Source organism: Arachis stenosperma, chromosome 9 (assembly GCF_014773155.1).
Source record: "Arachis stenosperma cultivar V10309 chromosome 9, arast.V10309.gnm1.PFL2, whole genome shotgun sequence".
Lineage (NCBI taxonomy): Eukaryota > Viridiplantae > Streptophyta > Magnoliopsida > Fabales > Fabaceae > Arachis > Arachis stenosperma.
This window is the reverse complement of record NC_080385.1, coordinates 155,326,053-155,350,931: the sequence shown is the minus strand read 5'-3', so window position 1 is coordinate 155,350,931 and position 24,879 is coordinate 155,326,053. Positions and strand designations below refer to the sequence as shown.

At 34.5% G+C, this 24,879-nt stretch overlaps 3 protein-coding genes, 1 long non-coding RNA gene and 1 other non-coding gene across 6 annotated transcripts; 2 read left to right on the top strand and 3 right to left on the bottom strand.

Annotated features, from left to right (window-relative positions):
• Positions 1-2,509: 2,509 nt before the first annotated feature.
• On the bottom strand, positions 2,510-6,984 carry LOC130948367 (vacuolar-sorting receptor 1). The gene is made up of 12 exons (XM_057877085.1): positions 6,278-6,984; positions 5,238-5,930; positions 5,068-5,156; positions 4,916-4,985; positions 4,744-4,827; positions 4,580-4,656; positions 4,397-4,478; positions 4,104-4,186; positions 3,934-4,000; positions 3,270-3,398; positions 3,061-3,173; positions 2,510-2,968 (listed from the first exon to the last, which is right to left on the bottom strand). The coding sequence occupies exons 1-12, from the start codon at positions 6,585-6,587 to the stop codon at positions 2,870-2,872; spliced, it is 1,896 nt and encodes a 631-aa protein (XP_057733068.1). The 5' UTR covers positions 6,588-6,984; the 3' UTR covers positions 2,510-2,869.
• A 3,503-nt stretch (positions 6,985-10,487) lies between these two features.
• On the top strand, positions 10,488-13,445 carry LOC130948116 (probable beta-D-xylosidase 5). Its single transcript, XM_057876828.1, has 5 exons — positions 10,488-11,185; positions 11,261-11,430; positions 11,541-11,638; positions 11,725-12,486; positions 12,575-13,445. Exons 1-5 carry the CDS (start codon positions 10,496-10,498, stop codon positions 13,213-13,215), a joined length of 2,361 nt encoding a protein of 786 aa, XP_057732811.1. The 5' UTR covers positions 10,488-10,495; the 3' UTR covers positions 13,216-13,445.
• Positions 13,379-13,452, bottom strand: TRNAN-GUU (transfer RNA asparagine (anticodon GUU)). Its single transcript has one exon. It is a non-coding gene; the product is annotated as a tRNA-Asn (tRNA).
• A 1,815-nt stretch (positions 13,453-15,267) lies between these two features.
• On the bottom strand, positions 15,268-17,449 carry LOC130948521 (uncharacterized). 2 transcript variants are annotated; one of them, XM_057877274.1, is made up of 4 exons: positions 17,263-17,420; positions 16,742-16,979; positions 16,174-16,207; positions 15,268-16,083 (listed from the first exon to the last, which is right to left on the bottom strand). In XM_057877274.1, exons 1-4 carry the CDS (start codon positions 17,319-17,321, stop codon positions 15,503-15,505), a joined length of 912 nt encoding a protein of 303 aa, XP_057733257.1. In that variant the 5' UTR covers positions 17,322-17,420; the 3' UTR covers positions 15,268-15,502. The 2 variants fall into 2 exon arrangements, with proteins under 2 accessions (XP_057733257.1, XP_057733256.1); XM_057877273.1 differs by having other exon boundaries at positions 15,292-16,083; positions 16,174-16,234; positions 17,263-17,449.
• A 5,623-nt stretch (positions 17,450-23,072) lies between these two features.
• LOC130947989 (uncharacterized) lies at positions 23,073-23,743 on the top strand. The gene is made up of 4 exons (XR_009072894.1): positions 23,073-23,153; positions 23,243-23,377; positions 23,514-23,624; positions 23,694-23,743. It is a non-coding gene; the product is annotated as an uncharacterized LOC130947989 (long non-coding RNA).
• Positions 23,744-24,879: the final 1,136 nt, after the last annotated feature.

Below are 24,879 nucleotides of genomic sequence, written 5' to 3'. Positions count from 1 at the left end.
AATATCCTCCGGTAATAGTTCAGCCTACAAAACTTGCACAAAGGAGGTAGTAGAATAAACTCTTAATTTATCAAATTTTTACACTAGTCGGTCCTCTCTTCCATGTGTTAATATGACTGACTAAAGGACCCCATGGAATTGATTAACTAACTTCAACTCCCATTGGAATAATTGTCTTCTCCATTGAAAATTTCATATCCACTCTAACCCATTCAAAAACCCACAATCTCCTATTACTAATTTGCTTTGGTTTGAAACCAAGAAAAGCCTTGGAAAAACTAACTTCAACATACCACATGGTGGCCAATTATCTCCCCAAAAGCAAATTCTTTTGCCATCTCCTACCTCCAAAGATAATCCTCGGATCATATTGTCTCTCACCTGTTGCTCTTTTATTTGTAATTGACATATATCCTTCCATAAACCTCCTTTCTTTGGCACAGGCTGACAAGAGAGAACAATATTTGGATTCAAATCATTATAAGAGCACACAATTTTTTTTATAATGGACAATCTTCCTTTAAAAATCTCCACCACCACTTGAACGTATTCTGAATGATTACATCACCTACTCCTAGACCTCCTAACTTTTTTGGGACTTGGACAATATCCCACCTCACATATGGTAACTCTTGAGTGCTATTCTCCTTACTCCATAAGAACTTTCTCTGCAAGAAAATTAACTTTTCTACCACTGCTCTGTGCATCTTATATAAGCTGAGGTAATAAACTAGCAGACTATTCAGCACCGATTTGATAAGGACCGGTTTACTAGTTTTATTAAGCGTTTTTACTTTTCACAAGATGAGCTTCTCTTTCATTTTATCTATTATTGGTTTTCAAGTCTTGACCAACCTCAGATTCGCTCCCAAAGAAATACTAATATATATTTAACTGGCAACGAAGCTTCTTTACACCCTAGCAATCTACACATCTTTCGTGATCACTCTAACTCACAATTAACCGGAATCAAATTAGATTTATCAAAATTAATGCTCAAGACAGACATCAGCTCAAAGCAGCGCAAGAGTCACTTGTAGTTCCTGATAGACATCTCTTCCTGAGGACAGAATAGTATGGTATTGTCCGTGAATTGCAAGTGAGATAACGCAACATTGTTCCGCCCAACCACAGAGAAGCAATCCTACCATTTCTAATTGCCTCTTCTACCATCCTATGGAAGACATCAACAACAAGAACAAATAGGAATGGAGAAAGAGGATCACCTTGTCCTAAGTCTCGTTTCATCTTAAACGATCTAGATGGCAAGCCATTTATCAGAATTGACATTGATGCCGTGCAAACACATTCCTTAATCCACCCTCTTCATTTTTGTCCAAATCCGATCTTCTGAAGTACAATATCCATAAAACTTCGCGCATTATTCTATCATAGGATTTTGGAAATCCAGCTTAATTATTACCGAGCTCTTCTTTTTTATCTTTAATCACTGCACAGTTTCACATGCAATCAAAGCCCCATCATGGATCTTCTTTCCCTTCATAAAAGCACTTTGAGTCTCCCCAACCATTCTTGGCATTATCCTCCTCGTTCTCCATAACATTCGATATGACCTTATACACACATCCTACCATGCTAATCGGCCAAAAATCCTTAATATCCTTAGTTCCAACAAATTTGGAGCCAAAACCGTCCATGTCACATTAGAATCCCTTAGACTGAAAGAATCCATGATAGCTATAGTGAAGTCTGACCTAATATCTCCCCAACACTTCTTAATGAAGTTCATATTGTATCCATCACAACCAGGAGCCTTAGACGACTCACAATCCCATACTGTTTATTTTGAGATTTTTTTTTTACCAAAGATATGAAACTCGAACTCGCAACCTCTTAATTTAGTATGGGAAGACTATGCCATTTGAGCTATTACTCATTGGCTTGTTTGTTTTGAGATTGGAACCGAAAGTTCATTTTCTTTAATAATTAAGAATATTTCAATAAATATTTTAATTTTATATTCATATTTATTTTGAATCAAATAAATACTAAAATATAACTAAATTCTATGCACTTTATACTAAACATAATACAAAACTTAATTTAATTCAATCTCTCTTCCAAATGCAATCTAAGAGAAAGACGATAATAACTAGTATAACATATCTCTTTAGATTTAGTATCTAGGGCGTAATGTCTTTCTATACATGAGCAAACCAAAATACACGACACTTAATGAAGTGTTCAACCATACATCTAAATCACCTTTAGATTGAGATAGAGCATCATATAACTTTTTCCCTTTTCCCCCTAATGGCTTGTGAGTCGTTAATTTTAAAATAAGTCTGGAAATAACACATGATTGTATAAGTTAATAGATTAGGCAAGACAGAATAGATAAGAGAGGGAATAAATAAAATTGAAGAAAGCTACAAAACCTAGTCGGCAATGAAACTATGCTCCATGGTTGCTTTTAAAGAAGCAATCAACCTATTCATAAGCATAGGCATCACCATCTAATCTAAGAAGTGATCAGAAGTCGGGTGAGGGCAATAACATTGTTGGCAATGTACGTAGATTTCGTAGTAAAAGCGCGATAAGATACAATAACAAAGTGTGGAACAAAAGTCGCATAAACACGTCCTAAAATCTAGTGAGATAACTTAAGTCCATCCTACTAAATTGCTACTAAAATCATCCTTTTAAAGTACACAACTTGGTGCATCCCAAATAAAAAAACGCAGGACAACTATGTAATTCCCAAGGTGTTTTTATTGTGTCAAATATGATACATTCTATTATTAAATTCAATGCGCCGAATCATCAACACCTCAACCAAGCTTTCATGCATCATCATCATGTCCCAAGAGACTAGGGAGGCTCATAAGTTCTGTGTTTTCTTTTCATTTCATGCTCTTTCATCGTTGACATGGTTTACTACTTCCCCTTGGCTGTCCAGGGGCATGTACTGTGCCATGATGGCTCTGATTTCAGAATCCATGTATGACTGCAAAACAAGAGATTGGTTAAAGAGGAGTCATCACATGCTTCTTTATAGAAGCTGAAAATAACCATGATGGAATGCCAGATAAAGCTTACCCTTATTCTATATTTGTACACTAGGTATGCGCCAGCAGCAGCTACAACCAAGCCAAGTAAAATGACCCAAAATGCAGCCCAAGCAGATTTCCCTCCCTGACTTGCAGTTTTACCTACAGAAAACCCAGCAGCGAATTAAACAAAAAAGACGAGCATATTCGAAATTTATACCGATATGCGAGGAGAATGACAAAGTGCATGTAACTCACTTATGCAGGCATCATGGTCCCTGATATACAGAAGATCTCCACTGCAACTGCAGTCATAGCTGCCCCAGGTATTCTTGCAGGTACATTCAGGGCACTGACAAGCTTTCTTCTCTCCGCATTCATCTATGTCTGCAAGAACGAAACAGATGATGGTGTAAAAGTTTAGATATACATCTTTCTTTTCCAGTTATTATGAGAGCATTCCCGTGTATACTCGAGTTCATAATGTTAAGCCAAATGATTAAGAACACTGCATAACTACTTCAATGATGGATGAAATTAAATAATGGTATATACATTACACGCCTTAGTCAGCATTTCACATACTGGACCATCAATAAGTTTATCTAGGTCAATTAAAAATGTATAACATAAGGAGAATCAAACAGAAGAGGGAGCAAGGAGTTTGTCCAACGTTTTGGAAATATGTACTAGTTAAGCAATCACAAAACATTTATAGTATCACAAAAACTAGCTTAAAGGGTGCAAAAAAGGGGGTTCATCCTGAAACCAATTTGGAAATTTTTCAGCTGGGTTGTGTTTCAGCAGGATTTTGGATTCAACTTGCCAAGCTGGAGTGGAGGAAAGTTATTGTGCATCGGGTATCAAGCATGATACAAATTGTAGTACACCTAATAAGATAAACAATATAATCATGTCTCACCATCACAGTTTTTGACACCATCACCCTTAAACCCTGCAGGACACTGGCATTTAACATGTCCATCATCCTGTTCATGAAGCAGTGACAAGATATGTCATAATTCAACTCCCGTTAAGGATCTTTTGAAGATAGAATAAGCTGAGCTAAAGCGTAACAAGATAGCTACTAACCAAACAAGCAGAAAATGCGTGTCCATTACGGGCATCATGCCAACACCCCCCGTTATTTATCTTGCACCGCCCAGGTCCACTGGCTGTAAAACCAGGAAAAAACTAGTTAAATGAAAGTGAAAAGCAAGTTTTAAAAAAAAAATACAGATGCTCTAAATCTAAAAGATCATCACAACAAAGCAAGAACTAAGCAAAAAGTAGAGTAAACATCTTCGACTGTCCTTTTCTTTTGTCCCCTAAAAGTGAAGTCCGTATAGAATATATGCAAAAATAAAAGTTTTAAGCATTTCAACCTTCACAAGTTGTATAACCATCTCCTTTGAACTGCACGCCATCCACGAGGGGGCATTCGCATACTCGGCCGCGGAATGTATCCTGATAAAACAAAAATCATATATGTAAATTTGGAATATAGGAAACTGGAACCTGAATTACATGCTATTAGATATTTATATTTCCACTCAAATATAAAATACCTTGCATGCAGTGATGTTAGCTGCTTTATCCCGCCAACAACCACCGTTGTTATCCAAACACTCATTTGTTTCCACATCTGCCAACCAAAAGTTTGTCACTCAAGAAGCACCGGATCCAGTATTGAAAAGCATGCAAGATATATTACACAGAAAGTAAACATTACCACTGCTCAAACAGACGGCTGGTTCAGTAGTTTCTTCAAACCCAGAGCAAATAGCTTTCATGACAGCCCCTTTTTCCAGTTTTCCTGGATAACATTTTAGCAGAGATAAAAAATTATATAACCTAAGAAGTTGCAATCCAAAATATAACCATGAGAAACATACAGTACAAACCTCGATACTGTCGATTGTTGACAACAAGAGTAGGCAATATGGTGACATCACCTCTGGAACCCTTTCCAACCTATAAAACTAGTTTGCTAAATATCCATATAACCATCTGAGAAAATGAACGAAGTGGTACTATAAGTTGATTAAAATTGTACCTGTGCATCTTGCTCTTCCTTCAAAACAGGATTGTCAGAATCAGCATCAGGATCTCCCATGCACTTTTCAATCCTTTTGAGATCAAGACCTGCAGATATTGAATAATCATATTAGGAAACTTTACTATGAACTGCCAGGATAAAAGCATAGGCAATAACAATTCACTGACCAAGTGACTTAATGACAGCATCAGCACACTCCTTATTGTATTTTTTCTCCTTCATCGGACATCTAATTTGAAAATCAGTGACATAGTCCCACCACACCCAAGGCTTTTTAGTTTCATTTGCCACCTTAAAAACGCAAAGCTGCCTTAAGTTTTCAATAACCACATCTTTCCCGTCATAACCAGTGCTGAAGTCCTGCTCAGGATCTGGAGCACAATATCTTCCGTGATTGATGCACTGAGACTTGCACTGTTTGCTTAATGTGAACGCCTGAGGACAGTACCAAGTTATATAATGGGGTGTAAACTGGGTATAACCACCTTTTTCGAGTATCTGTGCAGCACCCTTAAAATCCTTCACAAATTCCATCAACATATCACATTTAACTCCACACTCATCATTGCTGTTGGTCCACAACTCATACTCCACGCGGTCATCTGGGTGGGGAACAGCCTCTCTCCAATCAAGATTTACATTGACCATATCACCACCACTTATGGCATCCTTTAATTTTATACCAAAACTTTTTTCAATGAGAGCTGATGGTATTGTTATGTTCTCTATGTATTTTGCAGATGATCCATCCTCCTCAGGTGTGTCCATAGTTATCAAGTTTTCATCAATATCATCCGCAACAAGAACAGCAGAAGCTCCAGCCTTCTGGGCATTCCAGACCTTCAAAGCAAAAAAGCAAGCTGCAAGGAACAAATGGACAAAACATTAAGAATACAAACAACGGAATACTTCAATACTTCAGCTATCAATCCATTCAAAGATAATATCTAGGATCCGATGATTTAATCCAAATCCATCACAAACAAAACAGCAAGTCAGTGTAAACAACCAACTCCAGCTCAACTACATGCAAAGCATCAAAAAGCTTCTGCCACAAAGCAAAACCCTAGCTACAAAATCTTGCAAAATATACTAAATAATTTAAAAAAAAAGCTTCAAAACTGAAAACATAACTTCAAAAAAGTGATTCTCTTTGAAAATCAGCTGAAGCTCAGACATCAAATAAGTTCAAACAAGAGAATCTTACTTCCACGATCGAGCAAAACGATGGTGGGAAGAGCACCGGGCTTGGATTTGAAGGAAATCCCAGACTCATCGAACTCCTTGCAGCCCTTTTGGTTGTCCTTCGGGTACACGACGCTCCCGGCCATACTACCACCATACTGTGGTATCCCAAAGTTACCAATGGCGCTGTCGTAGGTCCCCTTGATTTTCTCCGGCGAAGTCACCGTCAAGCTATTCTTCTCCACCACGAATCTCCCCATTGACGACGGCGCCACCGACAGCAACAGAAACCCTAAAAACAGCGCCAGCGTTGATCTCCGAAGCTTCTTCATATTTTTGGGAGCACCCAGAGACGAATCCGAAACTGGGTTTTACGAGTTCTAAATTGGGATGCGATACTACTTCTGTGATTCGATGAGTGTAAAAATTGCACCTTTATTCCCAGCTTCTGCTAAAATTAAATAAGAAAAAAAAAGGGGGAGGGGGGAAGGAAAAAAGAAACTCTAGTGGAAATTATCGTCGATGCTGCTTTTTAATTTTGAGTTGTTTGAGAAGGGGACTGGAAAAAATAATTAAAAAAAGCTGAGAAATTGTGGTGTGTTGGTTAATTTTGCATGCTTGATTTGAAGGGTTTGATTGTTTGTTAGGGACAAGTGAATTGTGAAGTCTCTCGCAATCTATAGAGAGAGACTTGGAGACTTGGAAATGGAAAACTCAAAGATCTCTTTTTCTTTTGTGTGAATTTTTATTTATTTCTTTATTTATTTTCTCACTCTGTTGAGTCCACGGAGACAAAATATTACTCTTCTTAGCTATTAAGCAATTTACTAATTTGGACTCTTCAAAAATCAAAACCTTAGCTTCTTCCCCAAATCAAACTCATTTTAGAAAAATTTTAATTAAAAATTTATTATAAACCGTCTTGTTGATTTACAATATTATCTATCTTATTAAGTTGAATAAGATAGAATTACCAAAAGTGACTAAACACAATAATCAATACTCAGATACAAATAATTACGAAGAAAAATATATTGGCGATAAAGATAATTGATATTAAAGTTAATAAGTTATAATTTAAATGATATAATTTTTTTTATTTAAAAATTTTAAATTTAAATCTCACTTTTAATTTAAAAAAATAAAAGATAATTGATATTGAATATATTTAATTTTTTTATAAAAATGTCATGCATAAAAAAATTAATTATTATATATTTAAATATAAAATATATCATATTTTATATTTAAATATATATTTTTAATTCATAACTAATTTTTAACATATAGATAATATAATTTATTTTTTTATATAAAAAATATTTTTATTTCAAGTAAAAGATTATAATCTATAATATCTATTTTTAATACAAGCATGGATTTGTTATCCGCTTTACTTTGAATTAGTATATTGAGCTTGGCCCATTAATCATTTTTTTTTTTACAAAATATCTATCATATAATCTTATAATATTTTAATAAAAAAGTTGAAGGTTGGAAATTTTATTTTAAATATTAAAATATTGTATAACCAATTTTTTTTCTCCTAAAACAAATAACTTACAAAAAAGAATCAATACCTTAATACTTGCTTTCTTTCTTGTCAAGTCTAAAAAAAAAAAAACACACTTATGAAGAAAGTATAATTAGGAATTAGGATGGATGACTTTAGTTTTAACTAAAAAAAATGATCTAATAATAGAACTAAGATTCGGTTTTGTTCAAATATATTTTTAATTCTCAAATTATAATTTGCAAGGTAGAAAGTACAATCTCATTGGATCCAATAGACCATACACTGCATCAATCTCATTAATCCAGGGAGTTGATGTTTGTCTGAGAATAAAACAGATATTCATAGTTAGCTGCACATTAGGTGAACCATAATAATTAATAAACTGAATCATACACATAATAATAAAGTATAACTAAATCACTAACTGAACCATATCTATTATTCCTCACATGACTTTTACTAAATTTTTATGTGAAATATAAAATATATTACAAAAATAAAATAATACATATATTTATATATAAATATATCATAATTAATTTAGTAAGTGAATTTTTTATGTATATAATATTTTTTGTGTCTTTTTATAAAAAAAATCAACCATAAAAATTACAAAGTGTTCTTCACGTGCAAGATTTTTATAATAATAAAAATATAAATATTTATTATTTTGAAAATCTTATGTAGTTGAAAAAGTAATAAGAAATCTAACACTGGATGACTGGATAATTATATTATTCTTTAGCATTTCAATGCATTATCATATGTGAGCAGAACTCTGAGGTTCACTTGCACGTAGGTTCAAATGAAAACGTGTACCAACCAATCACGAGTTGACAAGTGTTTGGAGAAACCTCGCGTGGACCAATTAAGAATGCAACAATAACTTTTTAAATTTTAATTGCTCCACACTTAAAATAAAATGAGAGGCTGCTACACAAATTTGTAATTAACAAACTATGATTTATCATACTATGATTCTTCTGGCAACTGTGAATCATGGAGATGTTCATCTTCCATCATCCATGGATGGCTGCTAGAGTGAGGGCTCATATTTATAAAGAAATAAGAAAACTTAAATTTATTGGAAAATTTATAAATTGTGTTGAGTGTGAACATCAGATATTGATTTCTCTGTAAGCTATGTGAAAATCGGTTGTCCGAATTGAAGATAAGAAAGCTGAATTAAATTAAATAATGTTTTTAGTCTTTTAGTACTCTATAAATATTAAAAGTGACATATTTTAAATGTACCACGATTTTAAAGTAATATATTTATTTATAAAAAAAAGAATTTAGATGATAATGTATTAATGTGAAAAGAAACTCCTTTTCTTTCTTTAGTTTTTCTTCACAAGTGTATCTTTTTCTTTTTCCCTTGTGTTTTTCGTCTACCTTTGGGGCTTCAAATTGGAAAATGATATTTAAGTTTTTTGGGTATGGATTGGACCGTCCAAATGAAGGTTTTTTGAATCAACCAAAACATTACAAATATATGCAGTTCACGACTCCAACCAAAATAGTAAGAGAACAGAGAATTTGATAATAAAAGAGGTAATTGGGCCTTGGCCCAGTCATATTATCAAAAACAAAATAACCAAAGATGGAGTGAGAGAGAGAAACATTGTTGTACGGATTGCAACGGAGCGGGAGGGCAGGTTTTTGTTCTATGTCCGACTCTGCTCCATCCTCATGGGTATCACACTTCCCTATAATTATTAAAATTTAATAAATAAAATTAAATTTCAAAATTTATATAACTATTATCATATACATAATATAAATTAAAATAAAATTTTAAATATAATATAACATTATTAATTATTTTACTAATTATTTTATATATATTACACATATTATATATTAAAATAATATATATTATATATATATACTACGGCGGATAGGTATTATCTAAATTCAGCCCCACTCTACTCCATCCCGCCCAAGAACTCATCCCACTAAAAATCCGTCCAAACGGATAAGAATGGGGTGGATATCTATAGATTTGGATGGTGTTGTCATCCCTACATTATTGTGTCAATATTAAGTGTTAATAGAAAATTTTTGTAACTAACGAATTGATCGAGCGATCAGTTCACCCGTCTGTTTAAATAAGTATCTGGGTTGTGAAATGATCTATACTCCTTACAATTTTCTCATTAATTAAGGACACAATATCAGAGAGTTGAGTTGGACTATGAAACCAAGTACTGCCAAAATATCAAATTTTACATGGTATGGTTGAGTAATCAAGATATACAATGCCTCAATAATAATTTTCATGCATAAAACTTATAAGTGTCTTTCATGGTGTTACATTTTCCATATAGTAGCGTGCACTTTTATGAGCTAATGTGTCTTCAAAGGCACCCTTACCCTTACCCTTTTCATCCATCCATCTCACATCACCATTTCCCAATAGTGTCACACTCCCACTGGCCTTCTTATAATTGATTACCTTATCATATTTAGCAACGTTATATATCAACAATTATGATGAAATAAACTCTAAACTTATATTAGTAAGGTTATATGTGTTGGACCATTTGGCTAGTGGTGCCATGCTATAAATGGAAGAACCAAAGCTGCTTTTGTTTCATTTAAGCATCCTATAATCATTATATATCTCAATTCACAAGCAACCTGCAACGACACTATAATCTGTTATATATAAATCAAACCAGAGAGATCACAAACATAACATAAAGAAATTCCATAAAGACCATGAAGAATAAACTAGTATTGTTGTCATTATCTCTTTGCCTTTGTGTTGTGGTAGTTCCAATTAGGAGCCAAAAGCATGCATGTGACAAAGGCTTTTCTCAAAGAAGCAAATTCCCATTTTGTAACACTTCATTAACATATGAGATCAGAGCCAAAGACTTGGTTTCACGGCTAACACTTGAAGAAAAGGCAGAGCAATTAGTGAACCCTTCAAGCGGTGTGTCAAGACTAGGTGTCCCTGCATATGAATGGTGGTCAGAGGCACTTCATGGTGTATCAAACTTGGGTCCAGGGACACGCTTTGACAAAAGGGTCCCTGGTGCCACAAGCTTCCCAGCAGTGATTCTATCAGCTGCAAGCTTCAATGCAACACTTTGGTACAACATGGGACAAGTTGTGTCCACTGAGGCCAGAGCCATGTACAATGTGGACTTGGCTGGCCTCACTTTCTGGAGTCCTAATGTCAATGTGTTTCGCGATCCAAGGTGGGGTCGCGGCCAAGAAACTCCCGGCGAGGACCCTCTTGTTGTGTCTAGATATGCTGTCAAGTATGTCCGGGGACTACAAGAAGTGCCTGATGAAGCTAGTTCCAAAGCTGATCGCCTTAAGGTCTCAAGTTGTTGTAAGCATTACACTGCTTATGATCTTGATAACTGGAAAGGCATTGATCGCTTCCATTTTGATGCTAAGGTAAAGATTTACAGATTTAGTGCATGATCATTATCATGTGAAGATTGTAATGTACAAATTGATTGTATATTTCAGGTGACAATGCAAGACTTGGAGGACACGTATCAGCCTCCATTTAAGAGCTGTGTGGTGGAAGGTCATGTTAGTAGTGTCATGTGTTCTTACAATAGGGTCAATGGAGTTCCCACTTGTGCTGATCCAAACCTGCTCAAAGGGGTAGTAAGAGGCCAATGGGGTTTAGACGGGTTTGTCATTTATAAAATAAAATGCAGTTATTTTCAATTCTTTTCTTTTTAGTTTTTATATGAGACAATGAAGTGAAGCTTAGCTCACTGATGTTGTACTCTACATGCAGATATATTGTTTCAGATTGTGATTCAATTGAAGTATATTATGATGCAATTCACTACACTGCAACACCTGAAGATGCTGTGGCTCTTGCACTGAAAGCAGGTAAATATCATCACTCATGTTAACACCAACAAAAAGATTCTACAATTTTTCTGACAAGGAAGAAAAACTATACCATTAACATGCAGGTTTAAATATGAATTGTGGGGACTTTCTAAAAAAATACACGCCAAATGCAGTGAAGTTGAAGAAGGTAGATGTATCTGTTGTAGACCAAGCACTGGTGTACAATTACATAGTTCTAATGAGATTAGGCTTCTTTGATGACCCCAAATCACTTCCATTTGCAAATCTTGGACCATCTGATGTATGCACTCAAGAGAATCAGCAATTAGCCTTAGATGCTGCAAAGCAAGGAATAGTTTTGCTTGAAAATAGTGGATCTCTTCCCTTATCAAAAACCAAGATAAACAAACTGGCTGTGATTGGTCCAAATGCCAATGCAACCACAGTTATGATTAGCAACTATGCTGGAATACCTTGCCGCTACACTAGTCCATTGCAAGGACTAGAGAAGTACATTTCTTCTGTGAGTTATGCACCTGGCTGCAGCAATGTTAAGTGCAGCACTCAGAGCCTTTTCGGAGCAGCAACTAAGGCAGCATCAGGTGCTGATGCAGTTGTGGTGGTTGTGGGATTAGACCAGTCCATTGAAGCAGAAGGCCTTGACAGAGAGAACTTGACACTACCTGGATTTCAAGAGAAGCTTGTTAAGGATGTTGCTCAAGCTACAAAAGGAACATTGATTTTGGTGATCATGGCAGCTGGCCCAGTTGATATTTCTTTCACTAAGAGTGTCAGCAACATAGGAGGAATATTATGGGTTGGATATCCTGGTCAAGCTGGTGGAGATGCCATAGCTCAAGTAATATTTGGAGACTACAACCCAGGTAATGTTTTTTCTATCATTAGACCATAGATTATGTCAACAAAGCTTTAGAAAGAAACTAACATTGAAGTATTCATATTATTTTTAAGGTGGTAGGTCCCCTTATACATGGTACCCAGAATCTTATGTTGATCAAGTACCAATGACTGACATGAACATGAGAGCCAATAGAAGCAGGAATTACCCTGGAAGAACCTACAGGTTCTACAATGGAAGCACTCTCTATGAATTCGGACATGGATTAAGTTACTCCACATTCACCACCTTTGTAGCATCAGCTCCCAACACCATAGTGATCAAGAACTCATCATCCATTCATTCAAAACTTGAGTTCCTCACCGATGTTCAAGCAATTGATGTTTCCGCCATAAGTTGCCTTGACTTAACATTCTTGCTTGTGATTGGTGTGAAGAACAATGGACCCTTTGATGGATCTCATGTGGTGCTAGTGTTTTGGAAGCCAGCAATGACTGAGCTTGTGCCTGGTGCTCCAATTATGCAGCTGATAGGATTTGAAAGGGTGCAAGTTAAGGTTGGGATGACAGAATTTGTAACGGTGAAAATAGATTTATGTGAAGAATTATCAGTAGTGGATGGTGATGGTAAGAGAAATCTGATCACTGGACAGAACACTATTGTGGTTGGTTCTTCCAGTGATAACCAAGTCACACATAACATTGATTTTAAGCTTTCAGAGATTGTGGATGGAGAACACTTCATGTCTCAGTGATAGCTCTGGTGGGAAATAGCCGTAACATAATATTAATACTATCTATAATCTATCCATTATTTGTCTGCTAGTTTATACTTATAAAGATATGATATTAAATATTTATATTTATATAAAATAAGTTGATACAAAATCAATTACTAGGAAAAAATTTAAGCACTATCGCTAGAAGAAGGGCTTGAACCTTCGACCTTGTGGTTAACAGCCACACGCTCTAACCAACTGAGCTACTCCAGCTTGTTGATTAAACTTAGAAATCAAACTTACTAATATTAAATTTCTATATTTTTTGGTCGGTTTAGTGCACATCTAACCGGGTGTTATTCGTGTTTCCATTCGTTGACAAATGTTAACTGTACCATAATGCTGTCATTAAATTCACTAATTAATTAGTTGCATATGGATGTCACTGAAATTGATGAATGAATTCACACAATCACTAATTCTGTGGTTCCATGGATTGTTATAAGAAAAAACAAAGTCCTGTTGGATATTCAGTATTCACTACGCGCAATAACAAAGCCGCCGAAGCAAGGAATATCTAATCCCTATTGGTCAAAACTATATCCATATAAGACCATATCCATCCATATATTATTAGGTGACTATTCTAATAAAAATTTTATGATTTTTATTATGTGAAAATATTTTATTTTGATTATTGAATAATAAGTTGTAGGACTTAATTTTTATATATTATAAAAGTGTTATATTTATTTGAAGTATGATTAAACAAAAAAATTTTATTTTTTAAACAAAAATTATCTTTAAAAAATATTTTTAATATTTTTATTGGAGTAGTTGACTAGTTGCCATATCATTATTATATAAGATACAAAGAACACATGACAAGCGAAGCAAAAGTCAAAGTCAGAGTTATCATACTCGAGCATTGCAGTTCCATTTCCAATTGCCGAGTTAAATTATTCAAAGCCTTACCAACTTTTCCCTTTATTGCAAGCAAAATTGTTTAAAAACACCATACATGCATTAATCTTTTACTTCTCTAACTAATAATAAAATATCACACGTTATTAAAGACTATATTCTAATGTCAAAGTGACCTTACAAGTCAATGAAATTATTCCATCCCATCCATTTGTGGCACTGCTGGAAATTTCTTAGTACCTTTCATAGCACACCAATTTTGTTGCAATATAAATACATTTCCTCCTTAGAAACCTTCAGCAATACAAACCAAATTAAAGAACCAAAATTCATCTGCTGTTCAAGATTGTCAAAGGCTGTTATTAGTTGTCACTTGTGAGGGAAAGAATGGAAGGTTTGATTCCATATCTTTATCAAGCGATAAAGAAGCACCAAAATAATCACCATCATGATCACCACCACCACCACCATGGAATGAAGAGGAGCTTGTCCCATTCCGAGAGCTCGAACCGGAGCTACCATTTGCTCTTGGGGTCAGACTCCTTCACTGGATCATCTCACAGGAGAACAAGGTCTGAGTCTCACCCTGCCAACAATAATACTACAGCTGAAGGTTTTGATAGCTTCTTGGTCAGTCCCAGAGGCCCTTTCGCTGTTGCTCCTCCTCCTCCAAATGCTGCCACAACTAGTGCTAAATCTTTTGCTGCAAAAGTCTAATTGATGCAAAATGGAAGATGTTCAATATTTTTTTGTTTATCTTATCCCTGCCACTTTTAGATATTATTGTTTATCTTCTTTTCTGGTATTTACATAATTCATTTGTTTAAGATGATGTGTGGTATCATTATTCGTCATCTAATTGTGTATACATCTGCTCTTGAAGACTGATTCTTAGAGTATCAACTGTAATGAACACGACTAGCTTTGGATCCATTATTTATTTAATTACTTTTTTATTCACGGATATAAATTGATTCGTTACTCTGAATACCTCTTTACTGGTGAAATAAAAGAGCTTTCTTTTCAGTTTTCATATTGTCAAGAATAAAAAACTAAAAGTGAAATACTATTCAACAATGAAAGTTCTCTAGGTTGGTAGGAATAAAAAATTCAAAGATGGAAAAGTAGCCGTGGCTTACTAAATATTTTTTAGTTGGTGGCATACTCTCTTGTGTTAGTAAACTTACTATGTATATGCTCTTAGAGTCTTACACTCAACTTTAACAGACATGCATAAAATTAACCAAAAGGACTAAACTCTCAACATGTAATTTATAAAACGAAATCAGCAAATGTTGCAAGTCATCTTTTGACATTGTTCGACAAAACACGAAATAAACTATGATTTCCAAGAAAACAATCATTATAGCTTATCAAATACTGGTTATTTTTTCAGATATCATGAAGCCAAGAGTGCTTCCAGCTTTGCAATCTGGTCATCATCGTTCTTTGGCGTAGGGTCCTTATTAACCTCTTGGTACAAATCATGTTTCCACTTCTCTGCTCGGGTCTTGGTTGGTTGATAACCCTGTCTTCCGTGGAATCTATCTCTTCCCCTGTAATTACCATTGCCTCCATTGGCCCCATACCTAACTCTTGATGAAAAGCCATCCCTCCTAGCTTCAGTCCTGTTTGGTAATCTGTCATCTGCATTTTGCTTCTCAGGTCTATCCATATGGTTGGGATTGCTGCTTTTTTCTTCCTTCCTTTCATTCCTTTCTGAAGACTGGTCAGTATGGACAGCCTTTACCACCATCCTTGTTGCTGGATTAACTTCTCCTGAATCCACTGGAATCTTCTTCTCCCTAAATGCTGGCCTTCTCCTCGTAGTAGTAGGTTGCTCATCTTTCCTCTCAGAAAAACCACCCCGTCGCTGGAAACTGTCATCCAATTTAGTATGTGATTTCTCATCTCTTGGCTCTCTACTATGACCTGTCTCCACCTTTTCATTATACTCTCTGTTTTGAGAAGAGACTTTTCCTGCATGAATATCTGGTGTCAGTATCCATACACAACAAACCAAACGGTTAATATATATCCAAAAGTATTTAAAGAAGGACGGAAACTCACCACCAGCTTCCCTACGATCAGCATTTCGACCAACCTGCCCAGCATTACCACGTTCATCATGCTGTTATAAAACATGCATAGGCAAGCCTAAGATGGTTACATGTGAGGGCACTTGAAAGCATGGGGCTGAACAAGAATCCCGCTACATCACACCCGAAAAATAGTTTGGATAAACTGAATAAACAATCAAGCATGCAAAATGATTTTAAATCCGCAGCTGAAAAACAATTTCCAGGTCATCTTGAAAATGATCATTAAGGCATTGCTTTCAGCCCAAGATGATGAATATGCAACTTCTTACAAATCAACGTCTGTGAGAACAATTTTCAGCAATTCTAGGAGAGGCATCGCTTTTATACAGCTTGGACGGTCAACTAGGCAAGTACAAACTATTAGTATCCTAAAACCAGAATTCAGTCACGACCTTTGTTAACATTTATATGATACAGATCTACTGGAACAACTTAGTTCACATGTAAACAAGCAATGTTCCTACATTTACTCAATTCTAGAATAATAATAATAATAATAAAAAACTAAAATAATTACTTTGTAGCTTTTACTACACCTGATAATAAGAGTGGGGTCTTGGAGGTTGAGTAGGATCAGATGAATGCTTGGATGGTTCATTATGATCATTTGATTTCTTGTCAGCAACATCTTTGTTAACTTCCTTAGAACGATTTGGCAAATTGGGTCTTTGGTCCCGATCCGTATGGTCTCCTCCATTTGTTGGTACTCTGTCCTTCTCTCTCTCCCTCTCTCTTTCTCTTTCTTGTCTTCCATCCCTTCTATATCTCTTGGGACTAAAAATAGTATCACACATCATCTCACTTTTACCAGCGCCTTTGCTTGAATTTTACAGAAATAATTTTTTTTTTAAAAGCGTCTTTGTGTTTTTCGTTAAACTTTCCAAAATTTCTGAGAATAAGCATTTGATCGTAAACTAAGCTAATCCAAACATGATACCAGAGTGAATTTAAACTAACCCTAGTTTGAACAGAAAATGATGCGATTACAAAATATAAAAGTAGACATTAAGAAATAGAGCGATTAGGAACCTGAATTAAGGATAATGCGTCAGCATACCTGGATTCTGAATCGAACTTAGAATGGTAGCGCTTCGAATCAGAGTCTCGACGAGACATGAGATTTTGTAGTGTAATTCAACGATCCTGAGTTTGTTTTCGTTTTAGGGCTAAGCTTCTCTGTGTGTGCCACTTCATGAGTTCATGCTATCCATTCTCACATGCGGCGGATTCTACCCAAATACCCAATGCCTCTTTCAACATTACACACCAGCCGCACGATCCTTATCTTTCATCTTGTTCGTCTGTGTCATGAAAATAAGGTCAAATTTACTATCCTCACCAAATTTATAATTAATTTTTTACAGTTTAAAAAATTTTAATTAAATTTTTATTATATAAAAAAAATGAATTAATTAAAAATATATATTTAAAAATTAAATCTATAAACCTAAACGTTTTTATTTTAAAGATATTTTGTTAAAAGAAATATTTTTAGTATAATAAAAACTGAATTATAAAATTTAAAATAATATAAGAACTTAATTAAAAACTTATAAAATAAATTTGATAAAATTATAAAAATTAATAGAATAATTTAATTTAAATATAAATTTTAAGAATATTGTATAAAATATTTTTAAATTTTAATGCATTAAATAAATAAAAATTTGAAATTTCGTATATTATATTATTAAAATATACTTTTAAAACACAAGATAAGTAAAATCAAAATGTGAAAAATAAAATCTTTTATTGAAAAATAATAATACTATACCTTAGTCTTATAAAATAATGATTCTAACATATTTTTCAAAAGATGTATCTAAATAAGGGGGAAGTAATTTGTTTATCTATATATTTTTATATGCTTTTAGAATATAAAGATGTCTTTTTCGCATTTTTTATGAATTATTTTTAATATTAAAATTAAAAATATGCAAAAAATTATTCATAAAAATTAATGCATCTAATATTTTTTGTCTATAACTATCTATATATTAGGTAAAATTAATGATAGGGTCTGCTACACATACAAGCAAAAATTCTTTACAAGCGTTACAAGTTGGCCCAGCCCAATAGCATTACACACGCACTCATTCCCATTGAATAGAGCGTCAATGTCACGCGCGTCACTCAATCGTTACGCATCGCAAAAAAGTGCTCGTTATGGTGCACTATTCCACTTCTCCTTCGAAGAAAACACAAACCGTCAACCTTCGAGCAACATTCCAAACTGAAGAGATAGAACTTGTCGCGAAGATTAGCAGAAACCATCAATAAAAAATAGAACTCTCCATCAACAATTTTCAGAAAAAACAAAGAAATATTACTCAAGGTACGTTACTATTTTAGTCATCTTGTAGATTTTTCACATTTCAAAATCGAAGAACTAGGTTTTACTGTTCTTCTACGTTCTTCTAGGTTTTACTGTTGTTCTTGTTCTATCTCTCATTTTACTGTTTTTAATATTCTTCTTGTTCTACGTTTTACTATTCTTCTTGGTTCTAGGTTTTACTGTTCTTCTTAGTTATCCTAGGTTTTACTGTTCTTCTTGTTCTAGTTCTTCTCGTAACTGATTTTTAGGAGTATATTGCGTAATTTGTTGGGTGTATATGGCATAATTTGTTGGATGTAAATTTCTGAACTGATATAGTGTAATATAATCAACTGTTGTAACTATTCTAATATTGCTTGTCCTTGGGTGTATATGGCATAATTTAGTGGGTGTATATGGAGTAATTTGTTAGGTGTATATGGCATAAATTGTTGGGTGAATCTGAATCATAACTATGGGTGTATATTACTGATATATATGTGTGTATCTGAATCATATCTATGGGTGTATCCTACTGATATCTATGGTTGTATCTGACTTATATCTATGGGTGTATCATACTGATATCTATGGGTGTATTTTTCATTTCAGAAAAAATGGCAGCGAGAAACCAAGCTGGAAAAAATGTAAGAACAAATATATGTCTTAGATGAAATCAGTTGTATATAATAGAAATATATTTGACTATAATTTTGTTTTTGTTTACAACAAACCAAAGACCTTAAGTGTTCAACACATTTATTAAGTGAGAAATTCAGAAACATGAGTGAGGAGAAGAAAACGATTGTGAGGGATTTGGGATTCGGTGGCTTGATGCACATCCCGCCACTAAGGGTGCATCACCAAGTATGAAGGGAGTTAGCTAACAACTTCAAATTAGGGGAACAAGACTGGAAACCGGATACGGTTCTTTTAAAATAAGTCCAAAAACAATAGGTGATGCGCTTGGTATCAACGCATCAGGTAACTCACTAAAAATTATAGGTGTATATTAACTGATTCTTGGGTGTATTTAAGTTTATGCTTGAGTGTATTTGAACTGATTTTCATACTATGTTGTTTTCCTTTTTGTAGGGGATCTATTTCCTCAGAAAGTCAATTATAAGAAACTTTCTGAGGATGATAAAGAAATTTTTAGAAGATTCCAGGGTAAGACCCTCAAAAATCTTACAGATAAGATGATGGATATTAGCGTTGGTAACGAACAGGATCGCTTAATGTTCAAGAGGATTTTCATCCTCTATATACAGATGGCATTCCTTTTACCAACGACAATAAACAAAATATCACTTGTGCACCTGACCCCAATTTTTGAGATGGACACCATAACAGAGCGAAACTGGGGAGGGCATGTTTTGAGTTTTATCATCAAGGGCATAACCGATTACAAGGAGAAAAAGAAAAAGGCAATTGATGGCTGCCTCTTTGCCCTAATGATAATTTACTTTCATCTTTCTAAAAATAAGGACAAGAAGAGGGCAGAAAGACCTCCAAAACCCTGGATTGTAAACTGGAGTAAGGAGCATTTAGTCGAAAGAATGAGGACGAAAATAGAGGAAAATATGGTAAGTGAACATAATATGTTGGATGTATTTTATTTACCTGAATGCTGCTAACTAAAATTTCTAATATTTCAGGGGATTGTAAAGATGGCTGAAACAAGAAAGAAAATGAAAAAAATAGAGAAAAAAGAAATAAAAAGAAATAAAAAAAAAACAAAAAAAAAGGCAAGTTCAACATCGTCTTCGGAGACAGAAACAACTGATAGTGACAGTTCTACCTCTGAGTCTGAGACTCAAGAAGACTCAGATGATTCACCAAGAAAACATCCCAGCAAAAAAGGAAAAAAGTAAGTACCATACTTGGGTGTATTTTCTTTATCAAGTTGGGTGTATTTTGTTGAACCATTTGGGTGTATTTTGTTTATCAAGTTGGGCGTATGTTGTTTATTAAAATGGGTGTATTTTGTTTATTGTGTTGGGTGTATATTGTGCATTTATTTGGGTGTATCTTGTGCATTCATTTGGGTGTATTTTTTAAATAATGATTGTTTGCCTTCCAGAATCGACTCCAAAAAAAGAAAGAAGAGTCAAGAAGATTCTGATGCAGAATCTGAATCAACTGATGAGTAATGTTCTGAAATTATTACTCCTCTCTTTTGGCTTTATTATCAAGATTTTATGTATTAACAGAAGTGTCTCTTAATAACTTATAGAAGCGAAGAATCATCACCGGTGATGAAGCAAAAAAAAAAAAAAAAAAAGACACAAAGAACACCAAAAAAGTAAGCACTTCTTTGGATAATATTTTGTGATAAAATTAATTTTTTATTTCTGATTCATACTTATTTTTTCCACCCAGAATACAATCCAAAAAGAAAAAAGGTTGTTGTTGAGCATTCATCTCCTGAAGAAGATCAATCCTATCATGGGTACAGTACTTTGTAAGCTATATTACCGTCTATCATCATGATTATTTTGTTAACATGTTCTTTTATGAATGTACTGACAGATCTGAAATAGGAAGTGAAGATCAAGATGAATTCTTAAGAGAAAATAATGAAAATTCTGCTGCACAGGAGTATGTCTTGTTGGGGTGTATATTTCAGATTTTAGCGTGTTTTCTTTGTTAATAACTGTTTCTTGTTTCGCAGGGAGAAGGAAGCTGACCTGCGATCGACGGAAGGTCACTATGTCTCCTCTGAAACGTAAGAAGCTTTATTTAATAAAATCTTGTTATCATGATTTAACTGTATGATATTTTGTCTGAATAACATGAACTCTGTTTAGAATACCAGACGTAAACTTGGGAAGTGATGATCCTTCCTCTCAAGGACACACAACACAAAGTAGCGTAAACAAATCGGCAGACAGCATGTAATTTCTCTTTCAAATAACCATTACTTTTGTTCTTTTATTACCTTCTACTTTTAATTCTGTATATTTTTTTTAGAAAAAAAAGCCCTTTATTGTTTTATTCGAGAAAAAAAGGCAGGAAAAAAAACCAAAAACTACAATTATGTAAGTTCTCAAAAAACAAAGCCTGTCTATCTTTTGAATTGTTCGGGTGTATTTTTTACTTTCTTTGGGTGTATTTTAGAATGAGTCTGGTTGAAGAGTCAGACAGTGAGCCGGCTGATTTGAATATGATGGTTGTGAGGAAAGAGACACCGTCCGAAGCTCTTGCAATGTGAGTTTTTCAAGAATATTTCACTCTTATAACCTTTTTATTTTCAAAGGCATTGTTAACCTTTCATTTTTCTTCTTGTTTAGAGTTTCGATTCAAGTTTGTCTACCAGTGTCCCAAACAACCACTGTGCCGGAATTTGAAGAAACACCTGAGACAAAATATGAACCAACCCCTCTGCTACAAATTGAAGGAACTACAAAAACGTAAAAAATATTATTGGGTGTATATTGGGTTACAGTATGGGTGTATATTGCCCCTAAATAGTTTTATTTACGTCATGATTAATTTTATGTGCCGTGCAGCACTCCTGAACCCCCCAAGAACTTGAAGAAAGCACACCCACACTTCCCCCAGCTCCATCTAAAATGTAAGTTCATTAGAGTAAAATCAATGTTTTGGTTATCATTCGTATATTCTTATTGTTATAATATGTTATACATGATCACGCAGTAATCCAGCCCCAGAAGACGCTGCTGTGTTGATGATGATGGCACGGACAGCATCATACGTTCCTAAAAAAGATCCGTTGCCATCATTCAGCCTTGGCTTCACTGATTCGAGCCAAGAAGAAACAACAACGCAGGAGGGGGCGTCAACGCAAGATGAACACGTGGCAAAAACTCCAGAAACCCCAATACTGCTAGAACAATTAGAGAATCTGGTACATAAAATTGCAAGTGGTGGGGTGACAAAAGAAAAAAAAGTCCACAGATTCCAAAGGAGAGTGCGGCAGAGAGTTTCGAGAAGTTTGAAACTCCTGTCAGGCCGAATTTAGATACTACTGACAAGAAACAGAAATGCTACCACTAGGCTATACGAGTGAAATCCTACTCAAATGAGCGAACTAATGAGTTTGACGACATCGGTAGACTCCAAGCCGGAGATATATACACTCTCTCAAAATTCCACCTTGCATCACTTGCGCCTAAAACGCATATAGAAGCTGAGGTAATATCACAACAATATTAATTTTTTTATCACCAAAATTAAGTACAATCCTGATTGATGTGTATTCTGTTTTTCTAGATTGTCTCTGCCATGTGCTTCATCGTAAACCAACAAAATATTCAAAGGTTTCAAGAAGAAGTATACTGTCTCCCCCTGATATTGTGGTAAGGGTTGCTTCAACGAATTTTGGGTGTATTTTCTGCATTCCTTAGGATATATTGTTTTTCTTACATTGGGTGTATTCTGTTTATTCATTTGGGTGTATTTTCTATGTTCAATTGGGTGGGAATTGTTTATTCATTTTGGTGTATTTTCTGGATTCATTTGGTTGTTCTCAATTTTTGCAGAACATGGCGATTGTAAATCATCCAAAGGGGGTATTCTTAAACGCTAAAACTAATAGGCCATTCAGGGTGGAAGACTACCCAATGTTTATACCCTTCTTGGACCTTAAAAAGTTAGCATCACATCGTTATGTAAGTTTTCATTTCAAAAACTTCTTATTACGATTTTTTACTTATGTGCCAAATAAATTAAAACAGTGATCAATCTGAACATATTTCAGATTTTTGCACCTGTTTGCCATTCAAACCATTGGTGGTTATGGATCGCTGATACAAGAAAGAAGAAATTTTATATAGTCGACCCAGTACACAACAAATCTCCTACCGAAGAGAGAACTGTGCTGAATACATTTGTTGTAAGTTGGTTCTATGTTCTGTATATATATAGTTGGGTGTATTTCTGTTTAATATAAGGGGTAACTATTAACTCCTTTGGGTGTATCCTTTTATTGAAATTATTCATTTATTACTAATTTATTTTGTGTTTTAAAGGATACGTAATATCACGAATTAAAGTATATGCTGGGGGGCACCTCTGAAATCAAAGGACAAGGACAGGGAAATTGTAGCACCATACCTTCACATCTCGGGTCAAAAGATAAGGTATAAATCTTTCACTCTGAAAATTAAACTTTCCTATATGTAATTTATAATTTATTTTTCTGTTTTCAGCTATGACTGTGCTATCTACGTAATGAAGTGGCTTGAGATATTTGAGCCCGCAAACATTCAGAGGCGAAAGTATGAGTGGGACAATTGGACTCAGGTAAATATGTTTAAAACTAAATAACTCTGTATTACATTACTCAATTAACATGGTTGATTAAACAGAATATTCTTTTTTACTGTAGGACGAGGTGGACCACTTTAGAGTAGAATATGCTTCCCGGATTCTATTCCATGACATGAATCTAGACAAACATAAAGCCATTAGGGGAAGTAATGCAATAAGACTGTCCAAGCCATCCTCGTTGTTATTGAGTCCATATTGTCAGATAGATTTTGAGGATGTTGACACTGCTTAATGTAATAGATTCTCAGGATGTTGACATTGCTTAATGTAAATCTTATATAGTCTTGTAACAAATGGAAGACATGTTGTAAATATTTGACAATTATAATGCATTTTATTGTGAAATTTCTTTCAATTATTAAACTCTGTGTGTTGTGTTCAAAATGTATGAATTACAGGTACTATAATATGAAGGAAAACATCAAATCAAATATACACCCATAACTTGCCATTTTTTACACCCAAAGAAAGTTGAATATACACCCTTAAATCTATCTCCCCTGGTGTTTTGTGCCTAAAACCCTGAACCCTAAACACTTAAAACCTAAACCCTTACCCCCTAACCTGTAAACCCTAAAACCCTAAACCCTAATACCTAAAACCATTAAACCATTGTAAAAAAAAAACAAACAGAAGATTCTGAAGTATATATATGTATCTATATGTAAAATGTGAATCACAATAAAATTCACAAAAATACACCCAAAATAACATTGATTTTACACCCATATTTTGTAACTATACACCCAAAGAGTTGTCCCCTGCTACTGGTACCCTGAACTGATAATTCATAACATGTCATTGATATTGGCTGAAATTTGAATGCACCACTGATGCAGCATCAAACATGTTTATCTGAATATAACAAGCTCACATATTAGCTAAACTATTAACGAGAAAAATAAACTCAATCACCACAAATTTAAAGAACATCACTTTTACCTCACTTAAAACTTTCGTTTTCTTCTTCTTTGTGGCATTTGCAATCTGTTTGTCCAACTTTGAACCTAGCCTATTTTTTGGACGTCCTCTTGTTCGAATCCTTGGGGGGCTTTGAAGCTCGTT

What these genes read in the sequence shown, in the direction of transcription:
- LOC130948367 (XM_057877085.1), bottom strand. Translation starts at nt 6,587, where the DNA reads ATGAAGAAGCTTCGGAGATCAACGCTGGCGCTGTTTTTAGGGTTTCTG. An exon ending in GGACCATGATGCCTGCATAA is followed by an intron (nt 3,174 to 3,269) that starts GTGAGTTACATG and finishes GGTTTTCTGTAG; the next exon opens with GTAAAACTGCAAGTCAGGGA. An exon ending in TGTACAAATATAGAATAAGG is followed by an intron (nt 2,969 to 3,060) that starts GTAAGCTTTATC and finishes CTTGTTTTGCAG; the next exon opens with TCATACATGGATTCTGAAAT.
- LOC130948116 (XM_057876828.1), top strand. Translation starts at nt 10,496, where the DNA reads ATGAAGAATAAACTAGTATTGTTGTCATTATCTCTTTGCCTTTGTGTT. An exon ending in GCTTCCATTTTGATGCTAAG is followed by an intron (nt 11,186 to 11,260) that starts GTAAAGATTTAC and finishes TGTATATTTCAG; the next exon opens with GTGACAATGCAAGACTTGGA. An exon ending in GGCTCTTGCACTGAAAGCAG is followed by an intron (nt 11,639 to 11,724) that starts GTAAATATCATC and finishes ATTAACATGCAG; the next exon opens with GTTTAAATATGAATTGTGGG.
- LOC130948521 (XM_057877273.1), bottom strand. Translation starts at nt 17,321, where the DNA reads ATGTCTCGTCGAGACTCTGATTCGAAGCGCTACCATTCTAAGTTCGAT. An exon ending in AAGTTCGATTCAGAATCCAG is followed by an intron (nt 16,980 to 17,262) that starts GTATGCTGACGC and finishes TACTATTTTTAG; the next exon opens with TCCCAAGAGATATAGAAGGG. An exon ending in GACCCCACTCTTATTATCAG is followed by an intron (nt 16,235 to 16,741) that starts GTGTAGTAAAAG and finishes GTTTTATAACAG; the next exon opens with CATGATGAACGTGGTAATGC.